Source organism: Bos grunniens, chromosome 2, assembly GCF_055505025.1.
Source record: "Bos grunniens cultivar Pamir isolate PY7600 chromosome 2, Bosgru_T2T1.0, whole genome shotgun sequence".
Lineage (NCBI taxonomy): Eukaryota > Metazoa > Chordata > Mammalia > Artiodactyla > Bovidae > Bos > Bos grunniens.
Window position 1 is genome coordinate 102,933,679 of NC_141166.1, and position 12,971 is coordinate 102,946,649.

A 12,971-nucleotide genomic window follows, 5' to 3' on the forward strand; every position below is an offset into this window, starting at 1 on the left:
AAGAAACAGTCCACAGCCACTTGATAGTACAGGACCTTGGGTTGCTTGGGTCTGTGAAAATTCCACGTCTGCTCTGAATTTCCATACCTGATAAAAATCCTTTAGTTAATTCTTATCCTATGAAACATGAAAAATGTACTGCTCTGCCCACTCTCATTTGGCAACTCACCTTGAACTGTGTTTGTCCCGAACTCTAGGCCATCAGGCAAAAGTACATACGAACTCCCAGTTCAGCGCTTCCTTTCTGTCCCAGAGTTCAACTTTAACCCAAGGTTTATACTACTGGGGGGGGTAAAAGCTGAACCATCTTGGCAACAGATAACTGCAATCTCTGTCTTGGTTGCCATAGGAACCAGGCTATTGCTCTGTATGCTAAACTAAATTATTTTTACCTGTCTCTTCTGACCATTGGTATTTTACTTCTTTATTTCAATCATCTATTTTCAATCTGATTTCTTTGGCTGCTGCTGCTGCTGCTAAGTCGCTTCAGTCGTGTCCGACTCTGTGCGACCCCATAGACAGCAGCCTACTAGGCTCCTCTGTCCCTGGGATTCTCCAGGCAAGAATACTGGAGTGGGTTGCCATTTCCTTCTCCAATGCATGAAAGTGAAAATGAAAGTGAAGTCGCTCAGTCGTGCCCGACTCTTCGCGACCCCATGGACTGCAGCCCATCAGGCTTCTCCGTGCATGGGATTTTCCAGGCAAGAGTACTAGAGTGGGGTGCCATTAACAGAACTTTTTAAGTGGGTATTTTTCCTCCTTCCATTAAAAAATGTCTAATGAATATAGAAAACCAAACAGGTGCTTTTAAAAAGCAATTATACATAAATGCTTGCTTTACAAGGTAGGGTGAAGTGCCGATCAGAGATGTTATTCCTTCATCATTTAGAATATAGAGAAGTATAACCTTTGAGGTAATTTAGAGGTTTAAAACTGAACTGAAATTTTATTTCAATTTTGAATATGTCAGCAAGTGATCAGTTTTGATGTGCATATAGCAATTAGTAAAAATAGAAAATTAGGACTTCCCTGGTGGTGGTGTGGGTAGAAATATGCTTGCCAATGCAGGAAACATGGGTTCCATCCATTGATCCTGGAAGATTCTATATGCCTTGGAGCAAACAGGCCTGCAAGTTGCAACTATTGAGCCCATGTGCTGCAAATACTGAAGCCTGTGGACCTTACGACCTGTGTTTTGCAACAAGAGAAGCCACCACAATGAGAAGCTTGTGCACTACAGCTAGAGAGCAGCCCCTGCTCTCTGCAGCCGGAGAAAGCTCACACACACACAGCACTGCAGACCCAGCGGAGCCAAAAAAAAAAAAAAAAGAAAATTAATATTACTTTTTAAAATTATACACTTTTTTCAAAGTAATGAACATCATTTTAATATTTAATATGTATATAACATACAACATGTTTGCACGAGTCAGTTGCTACCTAAATGGCTGGCTACATTATGTCTTCTCCTCATCATTGACTAGGTTATATAATATATTTATTTGCCCAGGGAGAACTAGAAAACATAATTGAGGATCTCAAAGATCCAGGCTTTGTATTCAATCAAAGGCCCCTAAAGGCAAAGACATTGACGTATACATTTCTGTAGCAGCGTTGTACATACACTTTGACTTATATTTAGTAAGCACTCACGAATATTGAGTCAATAATTATCCTGATGAGTGTGCTTTACTCCTACTTACAGTATTCACATATATTGTTTTCCATTTCAGTTTAGACATAGAGCAAATCCAGAATATGGGGAAAATACTAGATGGTGATTTCTGTTTTGCTGAACCAAGTCTGATGGTATTCTATAAACAACAATAAGACAATAGATGCAAAAAGTAATGTCATATTAAACTGGAAGTGTTCAGAGGCAATTTGGGACTCCCGCATTACATTTCAAATTTTACTTGCTCTTTTGTGATTATTAACTATTTATGGAGAAGGAAATGGCAAACCACTCCAGTATTCTTTCCTGGAAAATCCCATGGTCAGAGGAGCCTGATAGGTTACAGTCCCTGGGGTCGCAAAGAGTCGGACATGACTAAGCAATTTCATTTTCACTTTCTTTTCATGGTAGCTCAGGATGATTGGTATGGTTTTTATAGAGGTTTGCATGCTCCATGAGTTTAGGCAAAAAATGAGGTTTATGAAAACATTTAAATCATGCTGTAGAAGTTGTATGTTGTTTTTTTGTAATTTCAAGACTACAGCATCAATGAGGATTTATAAAAATACTGTTGGAACATCGATTTTTCAATTAAGTGTTATTTTTAATTCATGACTGTGATAACTGCGATTTATAAGATATACATTTAGTCATAGGCCCCATTCCTGGAACAAAACTCTTAAACCTTTGGAATTTCTTATGTCAGTGAAATGATTTTGAAAAGACTCTAATCACCTGAGGACAAAGTGGGGGTCAAGGGAGGAAGCAATCACTTGATCAAAGGGTTGGAACTTTCAGGCCCCCTCCTGTGCTCCTCACCTCCAGGGAGGAAAGGGCTGGAAGTTGAATCCATAGACAATAGTCAATGAAATAATCATTCATGCCTATGTAATGAAGCTTTAAAAAGAACCCTAAAAAGGAGGGGGTTCAGAGAGCTTCCAAGCTGGTGGAACAGAACTCTTCCTTATGCCATCAGGCTGAGTCCAAACACTGCAGGGACATAAGTGCCTTCATTCAAGGTCTCACTCTACGAATCTCTTCAGCTGGTTGTTGATTGGTAACATATTTTGTAATAATTGGTAATCAAGTGAATAAAAAGGTTCCTAAATTCTGTGTCTCTAGCAAGTTAATGTAAGTAAAGGAGGGGCTGTAATCCAATTTACATCCAGTTGGTCAGAATCACAGGTAACACCTGGAATTGTAATTGGCATCTGAAGTGGGGGGCAGTCTTGAGAAACTGAGCCCTTAATCCATGGCATCTGACATGATTTCTGGGTAGACGGTGGCAGAACTGAGTTGAATTGTAGAGCACCCAGTTGGTGTCAGAATCTGAACTGCAGTCAGAATTACAATGACATTATTATTGAAAAGTATTTTTAACTTACAGTTGCGTCTGGAAGATATTTTTATTACTGTCATAGAAGAAAGTCTAGGGCTAAGTTTATCAATTTGAGCGAAACTAAACAAAGCATTAACAAATTTTGTACTATTAAGCTTGAGACAATATATAATTTTTTAGATTTATGGAGGTATAATTGATATATACAAATTACACAGATTTATATTTTTAAACATTAGATAATAATATGAAATTAATGCTGTCTCTCCATTATAAATCAATCTCCACTGATAAATAAGTACTGAGTTACAAATACTGTTTTAGAGTTCTGTCAAAAGTAAGTATAAACTGAGAGCACTGAATGACATAAAGAGATAATGAGCATATTTACAATGGATAAAGTTCAGTGGAAGTGAAATGTTACATACTTTGAGCTCTTTTTATCAGTTTTATCAGTGTAATTTTGCTTCTCCTGCCACTAAGTGGCATGCCACCAACAAAACACAAAACCTTTATCCTAACAAAAAATTAGCTTAAAAAATGGGATGTGAACTTAAACAAGAGATAATGAATCTATTAAGGATCACTTTATTTGGCTTTTTGAAGAGTTTGAGGAATTTTAGAGAAAATATACTACATTCTCTTATTTCTATAGACTCACTTCTCTAATTAGTTACTAGCAGACTTTTAGATTATGATATTTGTCCATACTGCCAAATGTTACAGGTATTTTTTACAGTAGATTTAGGGGACAGGAAAACAAAACAGAATTAAAGAGGATATACTTTAGAGATTAAGAACTTCATTTTGGAGTCAGATGATCTCAGTCTGAAAGCTACTTTTGCCATTTACTGTGTGACCTAGGCAAGGTGCTTCCTTCTCTCTAAGCTTGATTCCTCTTCTATGAAATAGAGATGATAATAATAGTATCAACTTATAGGACTTTCATGTGGATTAAAATTGATAATCTGTTAAACCACTTGGCATAGAGTCTGACACAGTAAATGCTCAACCAATGTCACCTATTATTAAATCTATCTTAATTCTATTTTCATGCCAACAATATACTTTAATAAATCCCAAATAATGAGAATTTATTTTAGGTTTAAAGTTGTATGTATATTTCAAAATTATATGATCTTCTAAACATTCAGAAATTTCTTTCTTGTGGTCTAAGTTTCTGTGTGATTATTCTCAAAACTAATTATTTTGAGTATTCTCCTTAATAAAGCTCTAGGAAAACTATACTTGTGAACTAGTATTCTCTTCCTCATTAAATGTTTTCTCTTTCTGATGATCACAATATGAGTTTCTATTAAGTTCACCAGATATTCTTTTTAAGTAATAAAGTAATAAGTTACAGAATAACTTGCTCATAATTTGGCCAGTACTGTATACAAAGGCAACTCAATCTACCTTTAGTTTCATAATATGGTCTTGTAGCATTTATTATACTGTTGCTGCTAAGTCACGTCAGTCGTGTCTGACTCTGTGTGACCCCATAGACAGCAGCCCGCTAGGCTCCCGTCCCTGGGATTCTCCAAGCAAGAACACTGGACTGGGTTGCCATTTCCTTCTCCAGTGCATGAAAGTGAAAAGTGAAAGTGAAGTCGCTCAGTCGTGTCCGACTCTTCGTGACCACATGGACTGCAGCCTACGAGGCTCCTCCGTCCATGGGATTTCCCAGGCAAGAGTACTGGAGTGGGTTGTCATTGCCTTCTGCAATTAGTTGCAAATACTATTATTATATATTCTTGTATCATTTTTCTCCAGGTAGTACTTGACTACTGGTACTAGGTTTTATGGGCTTCCCAGGTGACACTTGTAGGAAAGAACTCTACTACCAATACAGGAGATGTAAGAGATGCAGGTTTGATCCCTGGGTTGGAAAGATCCCATGGAGAAGGGCATGGCAACCCACTCAAGTATTCTTGCCTGGAGAATCCCATGGACAGAGGAGCCTGGTGGGCTACGGTCCATTGGGTTGCAAAAAGCTGGACACAACTGAAGCAACTTAACATGCACACACTAGGTTTTATTCTTCTGTGTCTCTAGAGCTTATCCAACATATTTATTTATCCAGTATATGTGTGTGTTTGTGTATATGAGATACTGTTCGTCTGAATTCTTATCTTCAACAATGTAATGGGCCATTGTTGTTTTGTTTTCCTTCCATGGAGCCCTTCATTCCCTACTGTATTTTTCTGCTGTTGTCCTCAGTCAAGGAGCTACACTTCTTCCACCACAAGGATGAGCACAAGACTCAAGCTGGCCAAGCAGAGTTCACTTTCTCAGAATCTGATGTGGACATTGGTGGAGAGAAAGCCCTTCGTATCAGATTACGAACTGTGAGCATTATGTAAGACAAGAGAGTCTAAAGACATGCTTCCATCAGATGGAGAGTGAAGTTATTAATGAGGAAAGCAAGGCAGAGAAGAGAGAATTCATCAGCTATTCAAAAAATGAAGGTAGCCATGGCCCAAAGCATCTACCCCTGCACTTTTTGGTTATGTGACCCTGTAAGCTGACCCTCCTCCTTTCATTTTTTGCTTAAAATGGTTTCAATCAGGCTTCTATAACTTGCATTGTTACAGCATTGACTGATAGGCCGTATGAGATTGGTCAATAAAGTTTTGGAATCCACAGTGCCATTTTCTTAAACCTGATATTACAAAATTTGTAACAGCTAAATCTGACAACAAAATAGTACATTTTATCTAAAATTTAGCCTAACAGCTGAACTGTAACTAGCCTCAGTAATAAGAGAATCATACAAGGTTACAAAAGTTCAGTTTACTTTTATGGAAACGGGGGCAGATATAGTCAAGAATTTGATCTTTTACTGAGAACCACAGTGGAAGTGAGAAATAGATTTAAGGGACTAGATCTGATAGACAGAGTGCCTGATGAACTATGGATGGATGTTCATGACATTGTACAGGAGACAGGGATCAAGACCATCCCCATGGAAAAGAAATGCAAAAAAGCAAAATTGCTGTCCGGGGAGGCCTTACAAAGAGCTGTGAAAAGAAGAGAAGTGAAAAGCAAAGGAGAAAAGGAAAGATATAAGCATCTGAATGCAGAGTTCCAAAGAATAGCAAGGAGAGATAAGAAAGCTTTCCTCAGTGATCAGTGCCAAGAAATAGAGGAAAACAACAGAATGGGAAAGACTAGAGATCTCTTCAAGAAAATTAGAGATACCAAGGGAACATTTCATGCAAAGATGGGCTCAATAAAGGACAGAAATGGTATGGACCTATCAGAAGCAGAAGATATTAAGAAGAGGTGGCAAGAATACACAGAAGAACTGTACAAAAAGGAGCTTCACAACCAAGATAATCACAATGGTGTGATCACTCACCTGGAGCCAGACATCCTGGAATGTGAAGTCAAGTGGGCCTAAGGAAGCACCACTATGAACAAAGCTAGTGGAGGTGATGGAATTCCAGTTGAGCTATTTCAAATCCTGAAAGATGATGCTGTGAAAGTGTCGCACTCAATGTCAGCAAATTGGAAAACTCAGCAGTGGCCATGGGACTGGAAAAGGTCAGTTTTCTTTCCAATCTCAAAGAAAGGCAATGCCAAAGAATGCTCAAACTAACGCACAATTGCACTCATCTCACACGCTTAAAGTAATGCTCATACTTCTCCAAGCCAGGCTTCAGCAATATGTGAACCATGAACTTCCAGATGTTCAACCTGGTTTTAGAAAAGGCAGAGGAACCAGAGATCAAATAGCCAACATTCGCTGGATCACTGAAAAAGCAAGAGAGTTCCAGAAAAACATCTATTTCTGCTTTATTGACTATGCCAAAGCCATTGACTGTATAGAACACAATAAACTATGGAAAATTCTGAGAGAAATGGGAATACCAAAACACCTGACCTGCCTCTTGAGAAACCTATATGCAGGTCAGGAATCAACAGTTAGAACTGGACATGGGACACCAGACTGGTTCCAAATAGAAAAAGGAGTACATCAAGGCTGTATATTGTCACTCTGCTTGTTTAACTTATGTGCAGAGTACATCATGAGAAACGCTGTGCTGGAGGAAGCACAAGCTGGAATCAAGATTGCTGGGAGAAATATCAGTAACCTCAGATATGCAGATGACACCACCCTTATGGCAGAAAGTGAAGAAGAACTAAAGAGCCCCTTGATGAAAGTGAAAGAGGAGGGTGAAAAGGTTGGCTTAAAGTTCAACATTTAGAAAACTAAGATCATGGCATGTGGTCCCATCACTTCATGGGAAATAGATGGGAAAACAGTGGAAACAGTGTCAGACTTTATTTTGGGGGGCTCCAAAATCACTGCATATGGTGACTGCAGCCATGAAATTAAAAGTCGCTTACTCCTTGGAAGGAAAGTTATGACCAACCTAGACAACATACTAAAAAGCAGAGAGGTTACTTTGTCAACAATGGTCCGTCTAGTTAAGGCTACGGTTTTTCCAGTAGTCATGTATGGATGTAAGAGTTGGACTACAAAGAAAGCTGAGAGCCGAAGAATTGATGCTTTTGAACTGTGGTGTTAGAGAAGACTCTTGAGAGTCTCTTGGACTGTAAGGAGATCCAACCAGTCCATCCTAAAGGAGATCAGTCCTAAAAGAGACCTGAGTGTTTGTTGGAAGGACTGCTGTTGAAGCTGAAACTTTAATACTTTGGCCAGCTGATGCGAAGAGCTGACTCATTTGAAAAGACCCTGATGCTGGGAAAGATCGAGGGCAGGAGGAGAAGGGGATGACAGAGGATGAGACTGTTGGATGGCATCATGGACTCAATGACATGAGTTTGGGTAAACTCTGGGAGTTGGTGATGGACAGGGTGGCATGGCGTGCTGCAGTTCATGGGGTCTCAGAAGCAGACATGACTGAGAGACTGAACTGAACTGAGAACCACATAGTGAAGGCAGACCTTTGCTCTTTACCCACCCAACTTTTCTTCCAATTCATTGTTTTCTCTTCATCATTGCATTGGAATTTGGTAGGAATTAGCCAACTAAGAGGCTTCCCATGTGACTCAGTGGTAAGGAATTTGCCTGAAATGCAGGGGGCTGCTTGCCAAGCAGGAGTCACAGATTTGATCCTGGATCAGGAAGAATCCCTGGAGAAGGAAATGGCAACTCATTCCAGTATTCTTGCTTGGGTAATCCATATACAGAGGAGGCTGGCGGGCTATAGTTTTTGGGGTTGCAAGTGTTGAACATGACTTAGCAACTAAACCACCACCATCAATACTGTACATGTTAATACTGCTGCTACTGCTGCTAAGTCACTTCAGTCCTGTCCGACTCTGTGCAACCCCATAGATGGCAGCTCACCAGGCTCTTCTGTCCCTGGGATTCTCCAGGCAAGAACACTGGAGTGTGTTGCCATTTCCTTCTCCAATGCATGCATGCATGCTAAGTCACTTCAGTCATGTCCGACTCCGTGCAACCCTATGGACAGCAGCCTACCAGGCTCCTCTGTCAACGGATTCTCTAGGCTAGAATACTGGAGTGGGTTGCCATTTCTTTCTCCACATGTTATTACTAGCTCTCAATAAATGTTTTCTGAGTGAATAAAAAATACATAGATGTATGAATGAATGAATAGATGAATGGATAGCAGCATGGTCCCTCTCAGTGAGCTCACTCTATCTGGGGAGGCAAGTAATTAATTGGCTAACTAGTAATCAGCCAATGTATGATAGAGATAAGATGTGAATGGTGAGAGAGCATAACATGAGCAGAGATGAATTGTTCCTTTCACTTATGCCTTTTTAAAATATCTACCCTATTGTTTATGCTCAGGGGAGTGTTTAAAACTCCCTACTGAATGACTGATGAGCAAAACTCTGATATCTTTTGAAAAAAGGATTGCCATACAAATTTATTAAAAGAATAAAACAAATAAGAACTTTAGATAAAGGAAACACTGCTGGCTGCCTACAGCAAATAGGTTGAGAATATCTTGACATTGTACATTCCAAAGTGTCGCAAAGAGTCAGACATGGCTGAGAGACTTGTCACGCAGGCAGGCATGTTGACAAAGAGGACTTCTACACAGTCAGAACAAAGAGAATAGCAAAGTCTTTGAGTTGCTATCAAGTCATTTCCAGATACGTGGGGACAAGTGATACTACATTTGTGAATGTGGGCATTCCAGTGATAACTACGATCAGGAAACTTCACAAACACCCAGTGAGGAAACAATTATAGGGTGTCTCTGCTTCAAGTGTTTTTTTTTCCCCCTCAGGGGCTATGTTTACAGAAGGAATATCTCAATATTTGATCTCCACCTTGTTAGTATTCTTGCCTGGAAAATCCCAAGGACAGAGGAGCCTGGTGGGCTATGGTCAACAGGGTCGCAAAGAATTGGAAGCGGCTGAGCATGCACACACATTTGTCTGGTCTGACATGTGCACAACAGGAAGGTTTGCTGCTGAGAGCAAATGGGGGTACTAGTTTCCAGTCTCAACTGTTGTCCAGTTTCTCATCATTTCTGGCTAGATTCACAGCTATCTAAGTCTTCTCTCTCCAGAATGTCCTTCCTATCACTGTATTTACATTGGTAAAAACAAAGTGATCCTTTATAAAACAATACCCAATTCTAACCTCCCAGCATCTTAAAAGGATTTTTGCTTGCTTCTCCAACTGGGATATTTTGGAAACTGTGGGGATGGGCACGCCATGATGATTTGGATGAGAAGTATGAGAAGCTGTTGGAAAACTATGGGGCCTTGTGAGCCTGAGTCCTTCACTGGTAAGTAGTTTAAAACATTTTTTTAAAATGTTAAAACAAATAGTATAATGTTACGGACATAAATATAAGAGGCTTGGGAATTTTAAAGAGAAACATGAAACCTTAAAAGAATGCCAACCTTTTGATAGCAGCTATTGCATTTTACTCAATCCCAGATGCAATTTTTGTGAGAAAGGTAATGAAGAACCAACTAGAGGGGGAAGTTCCAGCAGCTCCTGACCTGTAATAAGCCCCTGCTCAGCCATGCATCTTCCCGGCCCAACCTACTCTTTCTGAGAAGATACTCAGACTTTTCTACCTCTGCAACTTTCTTCTTGTTTTTTCTCCACCTGGGTATCTCATCTCTTGCCTCATTTGCTTGGCCAGCTTCTCTTGCCTTCCTGCCTTCCTTCCCTCCTTCAACATTTCATAAACTCTACTCTGCCAGCTGTTTGACTAGGTCCTGGCAAGGTGTGGATTATCCTACAATGATGGTGATGAGGGCAGGGGGAAGTCATACAAGAACACAGATAAACAGAAGAATGGCTGATGTTGCTTGTCATGTACATAGCACCTTGATGAATACTTTTGACATATCATTCTACTTAATTCTTATGTCAACACTGAGAAATAAGTTGTGTCATAACTAAAACTTTCCTCAATGTCACAGAACAAATGGCTCTTGTCACACAATAAATGACTCAGAATTAAAGCACAAGTGCATGGGACTCTGTTATGCTTTTAAACATCATTTACCACCCAGTTTGATAAGTAATCTTCTAGACTCATCTTAAGTATCTCATCTGTTTTTCTTCTCTGAAAGATCTCCCATTAAAGTACAATGATTTCCCCCCGGCTCTGCTCCTATGTTCTTTACCACCATGATTTCACTGGGGCCATTTGTATGTTTCCACTCTCACCAGGCTCAGAAAGCACCCAGTATGGGTGCCACCTCTGAGTCGTGGGTATATCATCTCCTCCTGGCACAGTGGGCCTACTGAACATGGCAGGACAGGGTGGGGCCTGTAGTGAACCAAGCTCATGAACACTTTGCAAAGGCCAAGCTTGTCTGCCCACAGGCCTTAAGGTGTGTTTTGTTTGGTCTGCAGAAGCATTTTGAACTAGCTTGCCAACTTTTAGTAATAAAGAGTTTATTTTCAAATCTGGATTTCCAGATTCTTTTTAAAACTGAAAGATTTGAAAACATGGGTTAATCCTTCCTTCATGACCACAGTTGGCTGGAGCTGAGTGGCAGCCATCTGCTCTGATGTTGCTGTAGCCCTCCCCCCATGCCTGCTCTGGTATCACGACTACTTCACTCATTTATGCTACTGACGGTCTTAAGAATTGCAACCAGACTGCTGTGCAATCTCTGAAATCTCTTACTTCCTATATATCCATATAATGACTATAGTCTACAAATAGGATAATTTTTAAGGTAGGAACAATTGCAAGTAAAATTCAAAGCTATTAAAATGGTGCCCATGCAACATGAATACCAGTAGGCTATTCACCTACTGGCCTTCCCTGGTGGCTCAGATGGTAAAGAGTCCACCTGCAATGTAGGAGAACTGGGTTCAATCCCTGGGTCAGGAAGATACCCTGGAGAAGGAAATGGCTACCCACTCTGGTATTCTTGCCTAGATAATCCCATGGACAGAGGAGCCTGGCGGGCTACAGTCCATGGGGTTGCTGAGTCGGACACGACTGAGCAACTAAGCACACACACATACATTTAACTACCACTGTTAAGTCCAATTTACCATGAATAAGTTAAAAACAAAATACCAAGTGTAGAAAGCCTGATTACTACATAAATATCAAAATATGTATCTGAGTATGGCATGTATAAGCTCTCATCTCAAATAAACAGAGACTCTCAGGCCTATTTACAACCAACTCATGGCCTTTACATGGCTGTTTCAGCTCACACATAAGACGGTATGTACAAACTACTATAGTGTTGTTTCAGTAATTACAATTACAAAACCTTTCTTAATAAAGGATCTTCAACGATGGAGATAGATATTAGGGTCAAGTTTATCTTTATATTGTGACAGTTTATAAAATGACTTGCTAAGCAAATATACTAGGTTAAATTGTTTATTTAAAAAAAATTGTTTACTTGACACAAATTTTAGAGTCATGAATTCCCAACAATGTAAGTGCGTTGTAAGCAAAAGCTGGGTACTGCTTAGGTTGGTATTTTGATATAATAAATACAAATCATTTTTCTCTATTCTTTACCACATGAATCTTGCTAGACAGTACTTTTTTTTACCCTACTTAGATATGCAATATTTATTTAAAAACAAAATATTTTTCCTGAGAAACATACTGTTTTACTCTGATTTTTCTTCGACTCAGACAGTTCTTCCCCCAAGTCCAGTGACTTATATCTCACTCTACTTAGTAGCATAAGTGCAAAAAAGAGGGCCACAGTTAAGAGTAAATCCCAATTAGTCACCTAAACCTTCAATAGACATCCATTATAGTAAAATACCATGCTTTACTAATGCAAGGATTCGTAGCAAAACAATAAATGCCTAAATGTGATGAATAGCTGCTTAATCACCTCTGCAACAACGGGAACAAATAAACCAAGCCAGCCCATTTTTGCTTAGTCCTGGAATAGACAAAATTAGAGTCTACAGTTTTATTTATTTGTTACATTAGAGGGTCACCCAACATCCGAAGATAAACTGGAGTGCAAATAAATGGCTTACCTCAGAAAATAACCTTAAAAACAGTGAAAATTGATAGCAAAATAATGTCCTACCTGGGTAACTTTCTCTGTCACATTGTGTGTTCGATCTTTAACTTTGGGCGCAATAATGGTTTTATCTGAAGAAGGAGGGGATGCATTCTTTTTTTCAGCTTTGACATCTGAAAAATTCAGAGTGAGCTGTGGAATCTTGTTAATGGTGCTGTATTTGTTGAGGTTTGAATCCGACGTGGATCCCAGGAGGCTTGACTTGATATGATTAAAAGGCCCTAAAAAATTGGAAAGTATTTGTAAAAGCAATATCAGGAAAAATTAAGAAAGAGATGGTCTCAAATGACCTGTTAGTAATTCATGACCATTGTGACCCTGATTCAGATGGGACTAAATGCAGCTGGTTGATACCTGCTCACCATCCACCATATGGAACGGCATGTGAATATCCAAGGATAAGATCGTGCCCTAGGTGTGCACTCAGGGAGCAGATGGCAGCTTTACCTGTTAACTGGCTTC

At 39.6% G+C, this 12,971-nt stretch overlaps 1 protein-coding gene across 2 annotated transcripts in view; it reads right to left on the reverse strand.

The window, feature by feature from the left end:
* KCNH7 (potassium voltage-gated channel subfamily H member 7) overlaps positions 1 to 12,971 on the reverse strand; it is a 527,402-nt gene that overhangs the window by 114,517 nt on the left and 399,914 nt on the right. For both annotated transcript variants that reach the window (XM_086370020.1, XM_086370012.1), the window contains one exon: positions 12,516 to 12,730. In XM_086370020.1, the coding sequence (XP_086226146.1) occupies positions 12,516 to 12,730 (215 nt within the window). The remainder of the gene's footprint in view (positions 1 to 12,515; positions 12,731 to 12,971) is intronic.